Source organism: Eublepharis macularius, chromosome 1 (genome assembly GCF_028583425.1).
Source record: "Eublepharis macularius isolate TG4126 chromosome 1, MPM_Emac_v1.0, whole genome shotgun sequence".
Lineage (NCBI taxonomy): Eukaryota > Metazoa > Chordata > Lepidosauria > Squamata > Eublepharidae > Eublepharis > Eublepharis macularius.
Window position 1 is genome coordinate 33,283,034 of NC_072790.1, and position 22,657 is coordinate 33,305,690.

General features: G+C 41.9%; 1 protein-coding gene across 1 annotated transcript in view; it reads right to left on the bottom strand.

The window, feature by feature from the left end:
• Positions 1-22,657, bottom strand: part of HDAC4 (histone deacetylase 4) — a 173,261-nt gene that overhangs the window by 74,142 nt on the left and 76,462 nt on the right. The window contains exons 5-12 of the mRNA XM_054970213.1: positions 17,666-17,816; positions 15,656-15,776; positions 14,839-14,960; positions 12,267-12,398; positions 11,209-11,321; positions 5,967-6,083; positions 5,677-5,875; positions 325-563 (exon numbers count right to left, since the gene is read on the bottom strand). Of these exons, the coding sequence (XP_054826188.1) occupies positions 325-563; positions 5,677-5,875; positions 5,967-6,083; positions 11,209-11,321; positions 12,267-12,398; positions 14,839-14,960; positions 15,656-15,776; positions 17,666-17,816 (1,194 nt within the window). The remainder of the gene's footprint in view (positions 1-324; positions 564-5,676; positions 5,876-5,966; positions 6,084-11,208; positions 11,322-12,266; positions 12,399-14,838; positions 14,961-15,655; positions 15,777-17,665; positions 17,817-22,657) is intronic.

Here is a 22,657-nt window from a genome sequence, read left to right on the forward strand (position 1 = left end):
AGCAATCCCATTCACTACTTAGGGCTATTATTTTAACGCAAAATGTCACTCTAGTGAATACATTTCGTAAACATTCAACTCTTACTCAGCTGATTTTCAAAAGAATACTTTTTTATTTCTGCCACTCAGGTTTAAGAGACCATATTTTGTTCACATGTGCAATGTGCAATATATCTTTTCTCCTGTGTTCTCTAGCAAGATCTAACAATAAGCAACCCAAAGATGAACACAACTGACATTACTATAAGCCATGCACATTATGGCAGAAGGCTATATAAGTGCATTAAAATTGCATAAGCAAGAACAGGCAATCAGTGAACCTACCTTATTAATGTGCAGCTGCTGCTGATGAAATTGTTGTTTGTGTTTTTCTAAAAATTGCTGATGTTGTTGTTGAATCACTAATTGCTGCAGGGCCTGTGCATTCTGGGGAAGAGGAGCAGACTGTGTACGGCCCAGAGGGCGATGTTGCCGCAGTTTGTGTATTGAGGGAGAGAGCCGATCCGCACCGACCAGGGATTGCGCATGGAGGGGGAGTGCCCCTAGTCCTGAAAGATACCAGTCTGAAGATAATATGTAGAAAAACAGTGGGGGAAAAAGAGGAAGAGGAGAGGAAGGGAGAAAACAGCTTTTGAGTAAAGCTCACGGTGACATTAATGTGCCATGAAGCCAGCCATGTTGCCATTTTGTTCAACCAAAAAACCTTTAAAAATAAAAGTGCCTTCAGATAAAGATTGCATTATTTATACAATACCCATACACCCATTCATCCACAACTCCCAAGACACACAAATGAGAAAAAACATGCTCTCATGTTTGAAGTTCCACTGAAACTTGAATATGATGTTCTTCAATAAAACACAGCCCCTGAATGAGACTCAGCTCCTGACTGAGACTACCTGGTATAGAAGCCCAATCTATTAAATAGCTATTTCATGAGAGGGTCAGAAAAAAGTGGCACCAGCAGCAGTATGAGAAAGTTAGATAAGAAGGTGGATGAAGACCGCATATTGAGTTGCTGTAGACCACATATGGTGGGTCTGCCATCAAGAGATATTCATCCATTTGTATATTTTTTATGGTCTTAAATGCGATTTTATTCACGGTTGTTATCTGCTATGAGCCCTCCTAAGTGGGGAGAGCTGAATATAAGATTAATAAATAATAACAATTAATACTGTTTTTCCTTTTTCATGCCTCTCGTGATAAAGTATTAAGCTGCACGTAAGCAGGTGTCAGAAGTATATGCAGCCAATGAAGTTTGCTTTGCTATGAATGAACCAAATATGTATTAACAAGATGTGCCTTCCCTGCTTTGATAAACCAATGAATACTAGCTTCTTGTTCTGTAACTTATAAAATATAACTGCACCATAGCTGTAGTTCTCCATTTTGGTGGAACAGCAGCTGCTTAAATAAAGCATTGCAGTTTATTTTAAGATGGATTGAGTGACTATTCTCCAAAACACTAGGTACTAATATGAATGTCAATGGGAACTAGACTGTTTGAAATCAGGACGATTTTGTTTCCTAGTGACAGGTTATGTTACACTCAGTCCCAAGTATCACCAATCAGCAATTTGGTTTAGCACAGAGAAATGAATGCAATTGGTTTGCAATGACATAGTCTATTCCTCATCTCTTGCGTAGATAAGCTAGTGGCCTTGATTCCAAAGTGGGTAACTGTCCCCTTAGATACCAGGTCCCCTTAGATACCGTGCTTTTAACTGAAGCTGTTTTAATGATCTGCTTCAAGCCTTAAGTTTCTTAGTGTTTTTTTAATGGCTTGTTTTAATATTGATACATTTATGGTTGTGATATTTATGATTTTATTGTATTTTTTTAACCTTGTGGGCCACCTCAAGCAAGTTTCCGAAGAGGCAGATACACATTTTAAAATAAACAAATACACTTGTTATTTATAGATATGAGGATATCTATACAGGTTTATTTGCTATGACAGCTAATCAAAACTTCAGAGTATGGATGCAGCATGCCTCGGAATGACTGCTGCTGAGAGTGAAAAGGAGGAAAGTCCTGTTTGTCTTCATGCCCTACTTTGAGGCTAGGCCTGTGGATGGCCATGCTTGGGAACTTTGGGTGCATGCTCCAGGACATGATCCTGCTAAGAAGGACTTCTGCTGAGTGAGGTGAGTCAGCTGACTGCTACTGTCAGAACCACAGCTCACCTGTGTAACTCAAGACTCCATCAGAGGTCAGACTGCACAAGAAGGCACACAGGTTTCCCGAGGGCTTGCATCCAGTGCTTTCAAACAGGGGCTTCTAGTAGGAGAGCTGAGCTTGGGAGTTTCAGCAAGGGATTTCAAAGGGGAGCAGGAGGGTACCCCCCTAGTCAGAGTTTCCCGAACCAAAGGACCTACAAGTTCTGCATCAGCGAGGAAGGCAGTGTACCACAATACTCTTCCTGTTATAGAAATCTGCAGAGATTCTTCAGGCGAGCCCCCTTTCAGCCCTAAAACAGCTTTAAACAACCAAACCAGTTATGAAGGTAGAAAGCCAGCATGGGAATGGGAGCTATCCAGTGTTTGGCACTGATAATCTGCCCACTATGTGCAAATTGTGGGTGTGTGCTCACAGCATGGGAGCAGGTTTGTTCCCTTGAGACTAGGATTGACAAGTTAGAGAAGCTGAGGGAGAGAGGTATGTGAACGAGACTTTTAGGGACTCAAATGTGAAACTGCTGATGTGCCAACCACTATATGCTAAACCTATTACCCAGGGGAGGAACCAGGAAATTATAGGCTAGTCAGCCTAACATCTGACCCAGGCAAAATTAGCAGAAACTGTAAACAGAGAGAGAACTATTCAACTGTAATCAAAGATAGAATTTTTAGGCACATAGAGGAATAAAGCATTCTGAGGGAAAATCAGCATGGCTTCTGCAAAGGGAAGTCCTGCCTAACCAAACTTTTGGAGCTCTTTGAGAAAATGAACAAACATGTAGGTAACAGTGACCCAGTAGAAAAGGCTTTTGATATACTACCTCACAAAAAACTCGTAAGATTAGATTACCCCTCCCTGCAACTGCCCTGCTGCAGCCCACCCTACTCCAACAAATTCCGCCACATTTGTTTGCAGGTCCCCACTTGTTGGAGTCTTAATACGGAGTATGCTTGCTGGGTGTCGGCGAGGGGTGGGGAGAGAGACAACACCATGCCCTTTTCCTTTTCAGCCCCCCACAGGGTAAAGCCCAGCAGCTACCAGGTCCAGTGGGTTGACTGAGGCACCTTATAAAGAGCTGTGCACCAGCCAGTTGATCTTCCCGGAGGAAGCTCTTCCCTGGAGGCACAGAAGGGGAGGAACAAGGAAGAAATGGCACAGGAGGCCCTATCGGTCCGTCACAGACTGGGCCACCCCCTCCATAAGGCTTCTGAGTAGAAGAAGGCCACTGAGCATGCTAGGTCCTTTAAAAGACTTGAGGGAGAAGGCCAAGGAGGACATACCAGTTCAGAAAGGAGACGAGACAGATTAGGAAGGTGCCCAAACCCTGCCCCTCTCTCTGTCTGAGGCCAAGTGAAGGCACTTCAGCCAAACTGGGCCCTGGAATTCATTTACATATGAATTCCAATTCAGTGACCTTTCACTGTAGTCCAACAGAAACCTTTCAAAAACAAAATCCAACGGGAAGCTGCTGAATTGGAATTCATATGTAAATTTGACTCTCTCAAGCTGGGACTGAATAGGGACTATGAATGGTTATCTCATTATCAGAGGTAACTGATTTCCTCAACAGAAGCAAACTGATCTCCATATCAGAAGGAGCTGTTTGCATCCCCATATCAGAAGGAGCTGTTTGCATCTACTCCACCCTCCCCTCTCCTCCTCTATATCTGACCAGTTTCTTTTTGCCCTCCATGCATCTGACGAAGAGACGAAAGCTTATGCTACAATAAAGTTGGTTAGTCTTAAAGGTGCTACTTGACTCTTTTTGATTTTGCTACTACAGACTAACACGGCTAACTCCTCTGGATCTTGGGTAATGGACTCCCACGCTTGTAAAAGAAGAGAAGTAGCACAAATAGTGAGCAAAACACGACTGCAGCTTGAGACTGAAAATGTACTGGACTTTGTAAATTAACCAAAAAAGGGAGGAGGGCCACTAAAATGACTTGGCAAGGAATAAACAGAAGGAAACAACTAAGCATCAGTAAAAGAAAAATGGGGAGGGGTGATAAGAAACCAATCTGCTCAAAACTTGAGTGCTTACTGAATCTTAGCAGAGGAGATTTTGAGGTATGACATGGGATGTCCCAAATTGTTATCCCCAGTAGCTTGTAATATAACTAAATATGACATACCCAGGACACCAACACTCAATTTTAGGTACTTCTAAGAACTTGGTCATATTAAAGTTTCAGGATTTACTCAAGTGAGGGTACATAAGCCTGCTGCTGCTCTGGGTTGAGAAACATTATCAGTAAGATCCTATTCCATATTCGGGAATTCTATATGTAAGAGAATTACCATGATGTGATAGGAAATTCAAATTTGTTCTGTTCCTACCTCTGTGTCACATAACTTCTGGAAGGGGGGTTCTCACTTTTTATAGTTCCAGAATTCTGTAAACATTATTCAAGGAGAGAAATCAAGAACTACCCAAATGATTATTACAAGCTGCTGTTTCCAATGTCTCTGACATCTGCTATGCATCCAAGCTAATGTCCAAGTTGGCCAATATTAGAGATACTTTATTAAAGAATCTTACCAAAAACAAAACATGGCTAAACCCAATTAATTACTTAGAGTTTAGATTACCTAAAATAAGTCTGCAAATGGCATGCTCTGTCTGATTCAGAGCATTTTTTTCTGTAGCAACTCTTAAGTCACCTTGCCTCATGTTTCATTTCCCCAACTCATCCGGTTGTGGGATCATTCTAGATTCTGGGAGGGGACACGGGGTGGCAAATCCATCTACAGCCCTTAATAATTCTCTATTTCAAAAGGACACTAGGGCATCGTTGTTTAGATTTCTGAAATCCCACAAAGTGGTACCTCATTACATGAACGCATATTAGAGTGCCATTTGTTAGCTGTTCCCAAATGTGAGTTTGTAGCATTTTCATAGATGGCCAGGATACAGGCCTGGTGGGTCTGACTAAGAGTAGGTTCTTGGGGAGAGGAAAGATTCCTCCACCCCACCACCTGAAGTTACTGACTGCCTTTAGAATATTTGATTTATCATAGAGAAATCTGGTAGGGGCTTAATTAGTACAATTTACCTTATCTCCCTTACTTTCACAACTTATGCTTTTACAAATGGGCAAAAGTACTTATACTTGTTTAGGGTAATGAGGATGAACACCCACCAACATTGAGGGAAACATTACTGCCTGGATCCAGGCAGGTAAGTGTTAAAAGTATACATCCAATTTGGTTAATGGTAGCAGACATACACTTGCATAACCCTCTGTCTCACACCATTCCTTACCAGGCTGCTAGACTGGGCACTACTCATTTTGAGTGGTCACCATGTAATTGTCAAGATTCTTGGAGTCTCATTTTCCAATCAGATCAAAGCATCAATATTGGTCTCTTCTCCACTATCATCACAAATAACCTCCTCTTAGGTATTCTACCATCTGTATTCACACTGGCTTTTAAGAAAAATCAAAGAACATACATGTACTCTTAAATTACAACTTTGGTTTTGCTCACCTTGGACTAAGGGATTTTGTGCAGTTGGTTGTTCCAGTAAGACCATGTGTTGAAGAAGAGGGTTGTGTGTAGTTCCCCCGTCCCTTTCCACAGTTGAACTGCTCAAATAAGGAGTTAGATGGGTTCCAGGAAATAAGGAGATTCGTTGTTGTAAAGATGGAATAACAAGTCTTTCAGCATCCTGCTGTCCTGATCCCCCCTGCAAACATATAACTGGTAATACATTGAGCTTATGAATGGAGTTAGTGTAACCACAACGAAACTCAAATGTTACATTAAACATCACTTACGCTGGAAGGGGCAGTTGCCGGTAGTCCTAACGTTATATTGGGTAAGGAGGGAGATGTGTATAGAGGAAGCTGCGTTATGGAGCTTTCACGATTCACTAGCCTGTGAACCAGGTTGGTCTGAAAAGAAAACCAGAAGTGACAGAAAATGAATTGAAATATGTTCAAAAAAATCAATGGATGCTTGATTATTTTACTGTAATGTGGGTAGTGTGCTGTCTTCTGTGGTTCAGTTTCTTTCCACGTAAGTGTTAAAGAACAGGGTCCTTGCTTTATTGATTTGAAAAAACCTTCTAATCTCTCTTTCTCCCCCCAAAGACCTAAGACTACTGAATCCAACAATAAATAATCCATCGAGCAGGACACATCAAAATATCACAAAACAGAAATAGATCAAGAACTAGTGAAAAGACATTCAGGTCCCACCAGGTGAGTAAACAACTCTGATTTCATCTTGAAAGGCTTGGTGAAAGAAATAGTCCAACACTTTGATCTTAGGCTGTCTATTATCCTACTGATTATAAAGCCACTTTGAGTCCTGTGTTCCAAGAGGAAGCAGCAAATAAATATTCTAAATAAATAAATAAATACGCCTTACAACCCCTTCTGAGTACCAAGGGGGTTTGAAAAAAGTGAACAGTTCTGAAAAGATTATCATTACTGGAACAGCCACTGAAAACACCCAGGACTAGGCAGAGGCATTCCGCACCATCCTGCAGGGAAGAATGACCAGAACACCCTGCAGACTGGAAGTTAGGGGGGAACACAGGTTCATATTTGGAGAGGTCCCCCTTCCAGTATGTCGGCTTTAAGGCTAGGAAGGCTTAAAGATTAAAACCAGAACCTTGAATTGAATCTAGAAGCAAACAAGCACCCACTGCATATGCATGAAGCACAAATACGTAAGTGATTTCCCCAGCCAAAAGATAGGAAGCCACATTTCATACTACTTGCAACTTTCGGGTGGTATTCAAAGACACAACGTGTACTGCCAAAGTTACCACAGTATGTGTCAGGCCTGCTATCCACAGTAACGCCGTATTGTTTCTGATGCTTTCTCATTCTGTAGTTTTCCAGTGTTATTTGTCTACAGGTTCACAGAGAGCCAGCTGTGTTCCCAAGAAGGTCTTATCTACCAGGACTAGACATCGACCTTGGAAGAGCTTCCCTCGCCTTCCCAGGCATCTACTGCAGCCGTGCAATTGGGGGGGGGGGGAGTGGAAGGAGGTTTTGATATATTGCAACTTGTAACTAACGCGTCATTCTCAACAAAGCTTCATGGTCAGCCAGAAGCTTTCATGCCTTTGGATTAATTGTGGACACCTGTACCTGGAATATAATTTCTCAATAAAGAACCTGTTGACTCAAGAGACCTTGGATTTCTTGCAGCAAAGGGGTGGGAGATGAAATCAGAGTAACTGGAATTCCATAAGCTGACAGTACGTATCAGCATGGCTAGGTGGGCCAAGTTCAAGAACAAAGACGGCTTCTTCACTATATGGAGCTGGAAAAAGCGTTTTTGCTGTTGTCATAATCTATCTTTCTAACAAAGTGCTGGACCAAAGAGCGTCAATGTACTGAATCAGCAAATGAAAGACTCACTCCATATAAAACAGGCCTTGCTTCAGCCTTGCTAGCACCACCTCCATCTTGCCGGGATTAAGCTTCAGCTTGCTTGCTCTCTCTGCCACTTGACTATGGTATCCAAGCACTTGGCCCAGCACAGACATGGCAGCTTCTGGAGACTTATTGAATGAATACAGAGCTGGGCATCACCTCTGTACTAACGACACCCAACTTTAAAGCTACAGATGTTCTCTATGTTGAGCAGCATGGGTGACATGAATGAGCCCTGCGGAATTTTACAAGACAAGTTCCACCAAGCAAGTTCAGCCTGTCCCAAAACAACTTTCCTTTGACAGCTTGAGATAAAGGACTTGTAACATGTGAATGCTGACCTCCTAATACACTCCAAGAATCTCTCTAAAATTAAATGGTCAACTGTGTCAAGTGCAGCTCACAGATGTAACAGAAGAGAGAGATTCCTTTTATCAACTTGCAGATGGAGATCCTCCTCCAGAACTACTAAGGCTATCTGTCTGCAACATGTGTGTGTAAGCTGCTCTCAAGTCACAGCTGACTTATGGAGACCCCTGCTAGGTTTTCAAGGCAAAAGACGAACAGAGGTGGTTTGCCATTGTCTGCCTCTGTGTAGCAACCCAGGACTTCTGTGGTGGTCTTTCATTCAAGGCCGACCCTGATAAGCTTCCGAGATCTGATGAGAATGGGATAGTCTAGGCCATCCAGGTCAGGTCTCTGTGTGCTATAATCAGGCCGAAAGACAGAATGAAAAGTATCAAGGATTGATGTGTCATCTAGGATCACTTAAGCTCCTCTGCCACCTCTGCTCAACAATTTTTCACAGAAATGGCAACTCGAACAATGATTTTTAATTACTCACCAGCTCCTTGTACAGTGAAAGTTAATTCAAAAGAAGACTAACAATGTACACTAATCTTAACCAAAGGGTACCTAATTTTCTCCTGGCAAGCTTTTAATAACAAGAATCCTACGTGTGGTAGCCTTCACATCTAAGATTCTGTGAACATATTTTGGGGACACCATACTTAAACTATCTGATAAAGAACAAGACAGTGCAATGGATACACATACAACTTAGGTCAGTTCTCAGAAAGGCCTCTAAGTTGGATTGGATCTGAGAAATTTTACCAAGAAAAAAAATTATACAAGAAGTCACAGCCAGTAATCACGAATACTTCTGAAATTCCATCTTTGCAGGCAATAAATAAATAATTCTGCTGGATGTGAACTATGTCTTCTTCACTGCTGAGAGCACCTCGCACAAGCCTTCCAAAGGGCTCTCTAGTATACTATGTCAGATTTAGCATGAGTTTTGCCAACAATACTCAAGTCAACTCCCCATCCTTTTCAAATTATGCAGCTCAGGGCTCTGGTGCAGGGAGAAGACGCCAAAGAGCAACCATGTGAATTGCCCCCCTGTGGGCCTGTCATTCTAGGCTCCCACAAGACTCTCAACTGAATTACCATCCAAATTCTCAAAATACCCCAGAGCATAATATTTTAGCAATAATTAATATGCTATAATGTGACTGATAATACATTATTAAGAAGCTCAGTGCTGCCGGTGTACTAAGATAGTATAAGCAGCTTTTTCTTAAGCACTGGATATATTGGCAATTTTGCGAATAGAGAACTATTTTTAAATTCCACAAATATGCTAAATAGTAGAATTTTATGTGCTAAGTTGGAAATGATGCATAAACTTCGATTTTTCCAAAAATGTTGATTTTTTCCCAGACAGTCCCACAGATGTTCATTGCTTCAGTTGTTTTCAGGTTTCTGGTTGGATCCAGATTTCTACAATCTAAATCCTATTGTATTGTTTAGTGGATGTTTCATCCTGTTGATTGTATTGACGTAGCCTATGTAACCTACCTTGAGTCTCAGGGGAAGAAGCAGACTATGAATAATGCATATAAAATTATAGTACAGTATTACCAGAGCAGATAAACATTCAACACTCCTCCACCTTGACGGCACAGGCAGTAACAAGCCAGGTATATTTCCACTCTACAGTTGTCCAATTCCAACCAGCCGTTTCATGCCAGAGAGATATAACAAAGTGCCGCCCTAGCTACAGCCTCAAGAGGCAGTCCCATCAAGAACAAGTGGCCCTCAGGATCACTACTGGTCACTCCATTTCCTTCCTTCCTCTAACGTTACTCAACCTTCTCCTCAGCTGATGGTAAAGGAAGTCTCTCTGACAGACAGGCTTTTCAGCTGAAGCCCCCCTGCCCTACCCAATTCTGAGGCCTAGGGAAGACCCCTCAGTGCACCCGGTAGGATGGTGGAGGGGCCGCCCAGTAGAGCAGGCAGTGCGGAAGCTTACATGGGCCATTTTAAATTCATACTGGGTAAGTTTGAGTAAGATTTTTTGAGCTATGAGGGGAAAAGAGAGACAAAACTTCACATCCTTTCTTGGACAAATCTCTTCAAACTTCAGAACTTATATACACAGTTTATGTGATGAGAGTTCTACGATGCATCTTTTTCTGCAGCCGTGAAGAGAGGAATGAGGCATGGCCCCTCTCTTCTTCACATGACTAGAAGGTGGGACAAACCATGGCATGGGAGAACCTTGTGCTCTGATCAGCTCTGACATTTTCCACAGCAATCCTGCACATTCCCAGTTCTGATGTGAGATTGCAGAGAAACAACAAAACTGCACATTAGATCACCAAAAAATGGAAGCCTTATTTACAACATTTTAAAATGTATCATCATGTTGATACTGTCAGTGCTTAAAACAAGGGATCTATTTTTCATTCCATATGCTGCAATTGCCTTGCATCCTACCACTTTGCTCAGCCAAGTTTGAAATCTTTCTTAAGTCTGTGGAACATTGCTCTGATGTGAGAAACTCTTCTGCCAGAGGAAAAGCCTCATCCATTGGCAGAAAGTCCCTCGGGTTGGAGGAAGGCTTCAAACTTGGCTGAGCAGAGGCAAGGGATAAGTCATTGTTATTGCTCTCAGCTTACTGCTCTCTCAGCTGCTGATGACTCCTTTCATACCGTTTACACTTAGGAATCTTTTTATTTCATTGTTATAATATACACAAGAGCAACAGACAATATAATATAGTAGTAACAAAATATCTTATATATTTACATAATACATTCCAAGCTTGACATCCCCAGTCAAGCCCTTCATATATATTGCCAAATTTCCTCATATTTTCCTCTGGTTGAATTTTGTTCCAGTGTATGATGAAGAATTGGCAGGTTGAGCATCAGTTTAGTGGTGCTGTCCTGAAACTGAATTCCCTGAATAGCACTGTTCTGCCATGTTTTTATGGCTGAGATTTCATAAGATTTTATGGCTAAGATTTAGATGCAGTTTGCGCACAGAACACTGAAAATGCATACATTTTAACAGAAAATAATCAGAAAATAGTACAAAAGTAAAAGATTCACAGGGTTGTAAAAAACAAAAATGTGAATATTCAAACTGAACCAACAAGTTGTCAAATCTCATTTCCATTTCTATTTAAAACTCTAAATACTACCACAGCTTTCATGCTAGTTTTCATTTCTATTTTTAGAAATAGCTTGTATCTGATGTCAAGTACTTCAGTTTCCATAATGTAAGGTAGGCATATTGTGGAAGCACATACATTACTATGAAGCAAAAAAACAGATTATACCTCTGCTTGAATATTTGCAATGGATCCAGTAATTCCATTCTCAGCACTTATATTACTGGAGCTGTTGTTTGGAGAACTGGGACCAGATCCAGGAGCGCTGTTGCACACTGAGTCTGAAACACATTCAGAAGCATTTATTAAAGAAACTGTCTTGCAACAATATTAAGACGATTTCCCTATGGCTTAAAAAAACAGACCACCCTTTACTTTTCCAGATACTTCTTGTTTAAGTGACAATCTTCTAGTATTCCAAAAGCAATTTAACTTCCACAGAATTTCACAACTGTGGCAAGATTAACAGTCACTGAGATCTCTTATACCAAGAATGAATCCACAACATAACCAAATACTCCTAAACAGTTTATCTTGTATATCCACTAATGTAGGTAAAATGTATCATCTAAGAGATAACTGAACAATATATTTAGCAAAAGACTGCAACCTAATTTTGCAACCTTTGCTAAGCAAACAGAATCAATGATGTCATGTTAACATGTAGCTGAGAAAACGAATGGGATCCTGCTCAGGCATAAAGGGCAAAATTTCCTTCTAGTGCCAAGATAACCAGGACACGAGTTCTACCAGATTCTCTACCAAGACACTTCCAAATCTGGAATATATTTCCTAATGGTATAAACTTGAAAGGAATTGTCTCTAAAATTTAGTACCAATATAGCACAACCCATTATAAAAAAGAAAAAAAATGTCTTGAATTATAGTAATTGTCGAGATACAATGCCCTATTTTTTTCTAAAAGTGGGGAAGGGTTTAACAAAAAGCAAAAAGTGAAGAAAGAATTTACTATTTTATATAATATAACCCAGTGGTTGTTCTGTTGGGCTATTTAAGTACACCAGTAGAAACAGATCTTGTGATTATTAACTGCTTCTAAAAATGAATGTAGCTTACTGAGAAAAACTGCATGCTCCTAAATATGATTGGCACATCAGAATTAGGCAACAGTAATTTAATGTAATGGTTACATTTACCTACATATTTTATACACATTTGTTTTGTAATTTTTAAATGTTAAATTGAATACTGCCTCTCCAACCTACCTGTAACATCTAATGGTCGCTTCTTATGAGCTGTAACAACAGGACCATCTTTTCTTCGCAATAAGGGGCTACTGCGTCTTTCAGCAACCTTCTGCTTTAATCTGGATCTCAATTTGAGATTCGGTTCAGATGCTGGAAATGAAAAGAAAGGCGTGTGGGAGAAAAAGATTGTCTTACACAAGCACAGCAGTGACTTGTCTATTAAGGCAATAATACCATCAGTGCAGGAAAAACTTTATCCCTAATAAAAATCACCTTCTGAGCTGACCCACTACACCACAGCTTTGCTCCTTCTACAAGAATGCCCTCCTGAACAATTCTGTTTTGCACATTTTGCAAAACGATAGAAGTGTGGGGGCCTTCCTAACAGCCTCATTCACAATGTGCCATAATGTAGGAGCTGCCACAGAGAATGCACGGGGACAAGCAGTTGCCAATTTTTCCTGTTTGTGACCTTCAGAAAGCTTTGCTCAGATTAAGAGAGCTGTTGCAGTAGAACATAGCAAGAGAGATGATCCTGCAGGTAAATGGGTCCAATGTTCTTAAAATCTCTACAGGTGGCAGCTAGAACCTTAAACTGAACCCGGTTACTGACTGGTAACCCATAGAGTGTCTGGAGAAAGGGAGTAATATGCAGATTCTGCTGTGCGCCTGGTAATAGCCAGGGTGTGGTATCCAGCATTAACAGGAGTTTTGGAGTTGTTTTTAAGGGCAGATCCATGTACAGTGCATTACATGAGTCTAGTCTCGAGGTAACCATAGCATGGATCCATTTGGCGGGTTCAGCAGTCAAGGCAGGGCCCGTTTTCCAAGCTAAGCGGAGATGGTAGAATGCCTTTTGGGCAGCTGCATCAGCTTGTTTCTCCAGCAATAAAGCGGGATCAGGTATCACCCCATGGTTCTTAACTGAGTCAGCTGGATCCCATCAAGGGCTGCCCCTTCAAACGGCCAAAACAGTAGGCTGACTCACAGGTGGCCATGCTGGGATCATTGTTGTTGGTTTTTCTGGCGTCACTGGACTTCTGTTTCGTTCAGCTGAAAAACATCACAGAAGTCCAGTGGTACCTTGAAGCCTCACCCTATGTATCGGTTCCCACCCCCTTCTTACACACACACTCTGCTGGCTGCTATGTGCAGCTCGAATGGGGAGAGGACTAGTGAGTGGTCTGATGGTATGTGTGGCTGCTCTAGCACAGGGAGAGGGGCACAGTCTCTGGGTCCCAGTGTCTCCCAAAACACTGCTGGCGTCTGATAAGCCATGCAGCTTGATGGCACAGGCTCAGTAGAACCAGGGTGGACACAAGAGAGCTGCTGCCACAGAGAAGTTGTGGAGCACCAATCCTACCAAAAATGATAGATTTTCGGGGCAGCCCATCTGGGCATTCTGTATCCCCTTCTGCAGGTTACAGGTGCAAAATTCAGCTTTGAGGGCTGCCCATGCACCAGAGAAGCAGTGCTAATGTCAAGCTCCTCCTCCAGCTCCTGCAACACCTTCAATGTCCATGGGACAACTCCAGACTCTGTTAAGTCTCTTCACCAAAGGTCACACCAAAGATGGCTCTTGTTGCTCCTCCTACTGAGTTAAAACGGGTCTTGGTACAGCAGGAAGAACACCATGAGCAGCAGGCCCAGCACCAGCAGCATCTAAATGTGCAGAGAGCTGTGCAGGTGGAAAAACAGCAGCTTTTTGAAAAAGGATGTGTTTTCACAACAGTGGGTGTTGGGAGTACTGCTGACTCCCAGATGCTCTTATGTCCTCCCCCCAGTCTGAAGGAAAACCAGAGCCTTTCCCCCACTCCAAATACTCTTACACCTAACCTTATCCCTCGGGAGCCTTCCACTCTGGGGTCTCATCCTTAAGCTCCTCCCCAAAACTAAGCAAAACTTGTTGCATGCCCCCCTTGCAGGCATACACAAGCACACAAAACAACCAACAATGACAGAACACACACACACATGCACTATCAGATTATTAAAAAACCATCCATTAATTTTTTAAAAATACCCACAATAAAAAACGGGCACAATCAAAGGAAACGTTTTTTAAAATCCTTCAAATGAAGGGGGGGGGGGGGGGAAACAGATTTAAAAACCAGGTCCCCGAACACATGGAAATTACCAAAGCAACAATAAAAGAACAAGTAAAACAAAATCCAAAGGGCAGCCAGCTCCCCCAACTCCAGAGAATACAAATAGGTTTTCTTTCTAAGTAAAGGCCCAAGTTAAAAAGGAAACCCCTGGGTCAGAGTGCCGGACTAGGATCTGGGATGCCCAGATTTGAATTCCCACTCTGCGATGGAAGCTTACTGCGGGACCCTTGGGCCAGTCACTGGCTCAGCCTAACCAACCTCAGAGAGTTGTTGTGAGGATAAAATAGAGGAGAATGATGTAAGCAGTTTTGGGTCCCCGTGGAGAAGGAACACAAGGCATAAATGAAGTTGATTGATTAAAACTCACCATTATTATAACTTAGCAAGCTCATACAGAAAAGAGAACAGGGGCAATACCTCATCTAATATAACTTAAAGAAAATACTTGGCATTTTACATACATTAAAAAATGTACAATGTACCTGTTTTTCTGAGTGGAAAATCATCTTTGGAATCATACATCCCTAACACAGGGTGATTGTAGGTACCCGATACTCCACTTTGTGGTGGAGAGCTCTGGTCAAGTGAACTATGTTGTGTTTTCCTAAGAAAAAAGGATATTACTGAAGTCAAGATTATGTAGCCTTAAATATACTAAGTGTCATATGGCCACTTAGCCTACCCTAGTTTATCCTGTTGTGTTTAGAAACTAGGTAAGATCTCTTATTTTTGGGAATGGCCTGACAAGATACAGGAACTCAAAGGTAACTACTGGACATACATGCATGTTTGCCAGCTACTTTCACTGTCCTACACTTATTATGGCAGAGCTTCAGGTTTATATGTTTCCACTAAAATTTGAGATATCAGAGTGCTGACTTCGTTAGAAAAGGTATAGATTACCTTTTATCTAAAGCCATTTCAGACATCCTTCTCCAACATGGAAAACACTTCCAGTTAAGGAAAAGCAGGAAACACTTGTGTAAATTGGCACACACACATTTATTCTACTACAGTGTTTGGAAGAAAAATAAGTACTTTCACACAGAATGAATTACGTGCAGATTTCATGCCTCTTTTAAGATGAAAAGGTATGGAGTGTTCCTTAGAAATTCTGCATAGTCGGTAATTCTCTTGCAACAATTTTGTCATCCATAACATGTCATCCTAACAACAAGGTAGGCTGGAACAGTTATTTCCTATTCTTAAAAGGTAAATGTCAACATTAGATACAACCTCCTATTACTAATACCTTCGCAAGAATTGTGCCAAACACAGGACTGAGTGAGGACCGCTTACCCATACCAGAAACGAGGGTCATTGGAAATGCAATGGTTGAGATTCCGCTGGGCTAAAGCTTTTTTTTTATTCAACACAAACTCTTGTAACTTCATTTTTACCTCTGTGCTTGCCACTGCACCTGAAACACCAAACCAAACATAAATAAAACCAGCATCCAATATATTAACTTGAAAGTTACTTCAAAATTAGGGGGGAAAGGGTTATCTAAAGCTTTTAATTAAACCTTTTCAATATAAATAAAGGCTATCAATAAAGAACTGTTCTTTTTGATGAGGACAGATACACAATTACACGGATGCTTAGAAATGGAAATTTAATCAGAGATTTCTCTTTTTCCTATAAAGGGTGGAGAAGCTGAATATGATTTTATGCACAATTATGTTTAGACTTAAAACACTTACATAAGCTATTTGAGCATCTCTTAATCAAAGGCTTTTAAGAACAGGCTTTTTTACATGCTCAGATTTTTTTAAAAAGTCACATCTGCAGGCAAAGGTTGAGATGAAAGGCTCATGTGCAGACATTGTCTTGAAAAGTCTTTCAAATAAGGAACTTTATTCACAATATCTGTAAAATGGGATCTACATAATATTTCAATTCACAATCAATCATGTTTTGTCAAACACAAAATCTGGCTTGTAAGAAAATTACGTATCTTCAGAGTCTAGAATTATATTTCCAACAGCACAGTTTTAATCACTATTTCCTTTACAAGATAGCAGTCTATTCATGTGTAGATAGACGGTTTCTTAAGCTGTGACAGTGATGGAGCAATAAACAGAAAAATTGGACTTCCCAAGGATTTTTATTCTGTTCTATGGAAGAAAAGGCGTTCAAGAATGTTTAACCTCTGTGTAGGGCTATATAAAAAATAACAGGAAGTAGTACCACCCCTAAGACTGAGATATAACTTTAATTTAAATGGACTAGAGCACCCCTCAATTCTCTCCATGCTGCTGCTGGAGACCCCTAGAAACTAAGACTCCAGAGAGTTCACAGTGGAGCAGGTGGGAGGGATGTTTACCTGCACAGAAGACCATTCAATGAACAACAGTCGCAACCCTGCTTTCACCTTTGTGGCTTGTGTGCAGTCTCACATCGGGAGAGTAGCAAGCTCACTTACCAAAGGAGTTGGGTGTCAAGCTCTCAATGTAAGAGACTACGGAAGATCACCCACCCAACAGATTCTTAGTGTCTCATTGACATTCACCCAGAGGTGCTTCTAAAGAAGCAGGGAGCTCTCTAAAAGCGTCCCTGCCAAACTACAAGCAGGAATGCAGCAAGGGAAAAACAGCACTCTAGTGGGGAAAGCCGTGCTAGGTAAAGGGCATCGAACAGTCATGCACTCGAAAGAGTGTGATAGCTTCTACCAACCAACAAAAGAAGGGCTGTGTGAGGATAGTGCCAGGTTTCTCCTGGAGCCTGAACAACCACCAGTAGTGTTGTGAGACATGAGGACTAAAAACCGACCCCTGGTAGGGAATCTTGGCCAGGGCATTGGACACATTAACACTGTGAAACACTATGAATGGGGGGGGGGGGCGGGGGGAGACATAGGTTAGAACCCACAATGTCCTTATTTGACAGGTAGAAGTGCTATATACTAAAAATGAAGCACTAGGTTTAAAACTTAATTCTCCTCAGCCTCAAGAATGAGGTGAAGGAAAAGTAGAGAACAGCAATGGAGATCCACTCTCTGTGGTGGCAAAAAGAGAACTGAGGGAATAGCATCCCGCTTCCTGGTCATGTTATGATTTTGGCGGGAAAGCACCAAAGGGAGGACGGGTGCTCCTAGTCTTCTAGGAAGCTATGGAAATCTCCACGGCTGGGCTGCGCATGCACAGTCCCAATGTGCGAAGCCATGAATAGGAACTAAAGAAAAACTGCCAATGCACTTTCTTTTCTTGGCATTGCAGAATGATTCAAGCATGTTATTGTAAAGCACTTTAACATTATTACAATGTAATCAGATGAAAGCTGCTCTTACAGGTCTACTGTGCTACTTACTTTCTTTCCCTTTCTCTTTGTTTTTAAGCTGTTGTAGTTTCTGTTCTCTGTGCTGTTTCTCCAACTCTTGCTCCTGTCGATGCTGCTCTAACTTTCTCTGGTGTTCCAAGAGCTCCTGCTGATGTTTCATTGCCAGAATCTCTTGCTGCTGCTGTTGGATCAGGAAAGGGAGGGAGGGAGGGGGGTAAATGCTCATTAAAAAAAATTTTTTTTTTGCAACGCTCCAGTGGCCATCTCCTAAGCAAATGGATATAGTGGGACAAGTGAATAAACTGATGTAGATTTTTTTGTAAAAGTCAGAAGAGAAATAACATAAAGGGAATTTAAGCCTTGTCATGGTGCAATAAATGCTTTTGAAATTACACTGAACTATGTTTTCACAACCCAGATCTACATCCTAAACAAAAAGAAATTTATATTAGTAAGACACACCAGTTAGATGCATTTAAAACTTCAAAATAAAATGGTTTTAGAACAAAGTATATTTCAGAATTTTCATAATGATGCAAAATGACACAAATCTAGCAGCAAGAGACCGTGCGTATTTGAGGATATCATTTTAACAATGTCCTGAGCCTATACAAACTTGGTATTATATGGAGGAAAACTGAAAAGCATAATTGAAATAAAGAAGTATGCACAACTGTGCTCTTGTTTGAAACTTCACAGAAGCCCATTCTACCTGGCTTTAAATGAAAGGCATCGGGTGGTGATTACAGTAGATTCCTGAGAGAGGTGTGAAAAGTGGCTGGTCTATTCTTTTTCTTGTGTCAAGTCACTCCTGGAGAGTATTGTGAGAGACAAATATGCAGGTCATTCATAGCAGCCTTTGGAACTCCTGTTACCTGTTTCCAAAGCTCAGTCCTGAAGCACATAATATGTTAAGACCGAAAGCGCCTTTGTGTGACCCCCTTTTCACACTACCACTCACCAAAAACCTCCCTTCCCAGGTCTGTGGCTGGCCACAGGCAGTTCAGGGCAGTCACAATATGCCACCTGTCAAGTCCCTAGTAGAGACTCAAATTCATACAGGATCCCCTCTCTCCTCTTCCCAGGGACTTCACCAGACAGGCAGCCAGTTCCTTTAATTCACTACCCCTCCCCCAGCAGAATACCCAAGGTTACTGGAATTAGGGAACTCAGTATTTCTTTCCCTGCTATACTGCCATCATTTAGTTCACTTATATTGGCTGTAGTTGCAAAGGCTGGCGTGTGTGTGTTTTATTTTCCCTGAAGCATAAGACATCCTGGTCAAACAGAAAAAAAGGAATGAAACTTTATTTACACTTTCAACAATATTTAGATAATTCAAACATAGAGATACACTGTTTCTAATTATTGACCTTTCTCTCTTCTCCACGGTTGGGGACAGAGGGTGGCGCTTGGGGAGAAATTGTCATCTTTCCACCCACTGGTGTGTGGGCCAGGGTCCTGCAGGGGGCAATACTCTCCCCATTATTATTCAACACTTATATGTGCCCCCTTGCCCAGCTGGTGCGAAGCTTCGGACTTGGGTGTCATCAGTATGTAGATGATACCCAGTTATACCTGATGATGGACAGCCGACCTGATTCAGCACCAGATGCCCTGGAACATGCGTTTGCAGCCATGACTGGTCGGTTGAGACAGAGTCGGCTGAAGCTGAACCCAACAAAGACAGAGGTCTTGTACTTGAGCCAGAGGGGACTAGGTTCGGGACTCTGGCTCCCAGCCCTCGATCAGGCACAACTTGTGCCAGTTCTGAGGGTCAAGAGCCTGAGGGTGATCCTGGATGCCTCCTTAAAAATGGAGGCACAGGTGACAGCAGTTGTTAGGTCCTCTTTTTTCCATCTGCGGCAGACCAAGCAACTTGTCCCTTACCTGTCAATCTGTGACTTAACTACAGTGATCCAGGCAACGGTCATCTTGAGGTTGGACTACTGTAACTCACTCTATGCGAGACTGCCCTTGAGCCTGACCTGCAGATTACAGCTGGTGCAAAATGCAGCAGCGCATGTTATTTCAAGAACACCAAGTAGAGCGCATATAACACCGATACTACGCGAACTGCATTGGTTGCCAGTGGAGTACTGGATCCGATTGAAGGGTCTGGTATTGACCTATAAGGCCCTATGCAGACTGGGGCCAGCGTATCTGCGGGACCATCTCTCCCCATATATTCCCCGGAGGACTCTCTGATTGGGAGAAAAACAGCTATTAGTGGTCCCTGGTCCCAAGGAGGCCCGCCTAGCCACGACGAAATCCAGGGCTTTCTTGGTCCTGGCTCCTACCTGGTGGAATGCTCTGTCTACTGAGACCAGGACCCGGCGGGGTGCTGATAAATGATAAAGGTACTCTCGAGCCAGCCAAGTATCTGGCCTCTGTAGAAGTAAATAATTTGAGAAGGGCATTTTCTTTGGCCAGGTGTTCTGCTTTTCCATCAGCGGTTGTTGAGGGTAGGTACAACAAAATCCCATATGCAGAAAGGCTATGTCTATGCCCTTTGGGAGAGGTAGAGTCTGCAGAGCACATGTTCTTCGGTTGCCCATTTTATGGAGAGGTTCGTTTAAAAATTATCACCCCACTATTAGATAGGATTCCCAGTCATATCATTACAAATAAAGCAAAGCTCTGCTGGCTCTTAGCCGATAAAAACCACATGATCACATGGCAAGTAGCCAGATTCTGCACATTAATTTTTAAACGGCGTGAAATGTATTTTAAAAGTTCTTAAATAACCGATGATTTTTCTTTTTATTGATAAGTGGTTTGGTAACATAATTTTTGTATATTGGTCTTGGTACTGTAATAAAAATGATGATGATGACCCGGCAGGATTTATTGTCTTTCCGCCAGGCCTGCAAAACAGAGTTGTTCCACCAGGCTCATGGCTAAGGTTGGGCCTCCGCTGGCCTGAGAGGGGGAAAGGAAATTTAACCCCTCCCATGAAAAACTGTCTACCACAGTATGCAAGCAAAATATTATAAGTCTTCCTGATGCTGCCGCCTCACAAAACAAAATGCCGTTGTTTAGATGGTGTTTTAACATTTAGTATTTATATAGATGTAATGTTTTTAAATTGTTTTTAAATGTTGTTAGCCGCCCTGAGCCCGCTTGTGGGGAGGGCGGGATATAAATATGAATGAATGAATAAATAAATAAAAAATTCCGGTTCATTCCAGCAGTCAATAATCACAAAGTATCAGTTCTTAGAAGTCAGTTTTATTCAGGCTGCTCCCTTCACAAACTCAGATAATCCCTCTCCCCCACTCACTAGCTGTCCTAATGGATTTCAACTGTCCAAAGTCCCATCATTCCGTTCTCTCACTGGACGTTCCCCAGGAGAACGTCCATCACAGCCTGTCTCATTGTGAGCAGTCGACCTCAGCCTCTGACATTTTAAGAGCTGCGTGTGATACAAAAATCACAAGCTCCTTGGATTTGATGCACTTTAATTCACATTAGAGCCCCTGCCAGCTCAGTAAAGAGCCATCAATCAGCTCTGATAAGTTTGTAACTCCTGCCTGGGAACATTTAATCAAGGATCTAAATTCATTAGCTAAGCTCTGAGAACATTAATTAGCAACTGTTTCTTTGTGAAACACCAGGAGAACCCAATCTGATTTCTTTGTCCCACCCTGGTAGCACCAATCAATGGTACTTAAACCTTTGTCATTCCCAGGAGGTGACCTTTAAGGTCTTCGTCCTAATGGCTGAGGGGGCTCCCCAGCCTCAGGACATGATTTGCCTGGGCTTTGCCCCATTCAAATTATGCATGCTTCTTTGGATCTGAGCGCTGTATCCTTAGGATCTCCTTCCTTAAGCTCTCCTGGTCAAGAACGCTGGCCGTTTGAAGGCCTCTTCCCCTGTGGACTACTGCTCTTCGTGGATAGGTAATCATCATCTGAAATCCCTCAAATCGATTCCACTTTCACCACTGCTTTTCCTAGGAATCCTGTATGCTTGCAGCTTGTGTGTGTTTTCCCATTTAAATAAAAATTACTCTTTTGACTTTGAAGACCACCCGTTTCATTAGTTTCCTTGGGGAGGGGACCCCATAAAAATTGGTAGAGTGTCTTGCTTTGTTACTTCGCTCACACAGCCTTCTCCTTGCTGCTAATTCCCCCCCTCTTACTCACAAGGAGACCAATTCCGGTAACATCATCACCTAAAATTATTAAGAAGCAGAAGATAATTTTATATTCAAGCCTTCATCCAAAGAATTCAGGGTTATGTAATTTTCTGGCCTCTTCTATTTTATCATCATCATAACAGCTCTGTGAGGTAAGTTAGGCTGAGAACATGTGAATGGACCAAGGTCACCCACTGAGCTTCACAGCTCAGGAATAACACTTTAACCACAACACTAGTTCTGATTAGGACTAAAATACTCCCAAGACAGAAGGTTTAAATTTTAGGCAATTTCAAGCCCTAGCACGATTCTTTATAAAAATTGGAATAGCCCACTCTTCTTATAGGTTTGTTTCTTTTAGAGGATTTTTATAGCATTTTACACCTATATGCAAAAATAATATTAAAACATAAAGGAAGAACTTGACACAAAGGAAAAGGTCCAAAAACACACCCAAAGCAGAGGGGTGGTGGTGGAATTGAAACTGTCACACTTTCTGTGAGTCAAAACAGTGGGGCTACGTAATTTGGGGAGGCTCCAGACATGGCTGCCAATGTTTGAGAAGATACGCATCAGTCGCATTTTTATTCTATCCAAATAACTTAGAGAACTGTTCTCCTTTCCCTCTTTTATCTACCAAACAATTCCGTGAAGTTGGTTAGACTAGCTAAAAAGTGACTGTCCCAAGATCTCCATGAAAACTTCATGGTGCAGTGAGATTCGAAACCAGGTCGCCCAGACCCTAGTCAGATACCCTAACTAGTACACCACACTATTCTATGTAAAAACACTCCCACCAGAGTGCACATCAGAACCACTCCCACCAAAAAGCAATTTTGAACTGCTGGCAAAGTCTCCTAGTATTTCAATCAGTGAGTTAA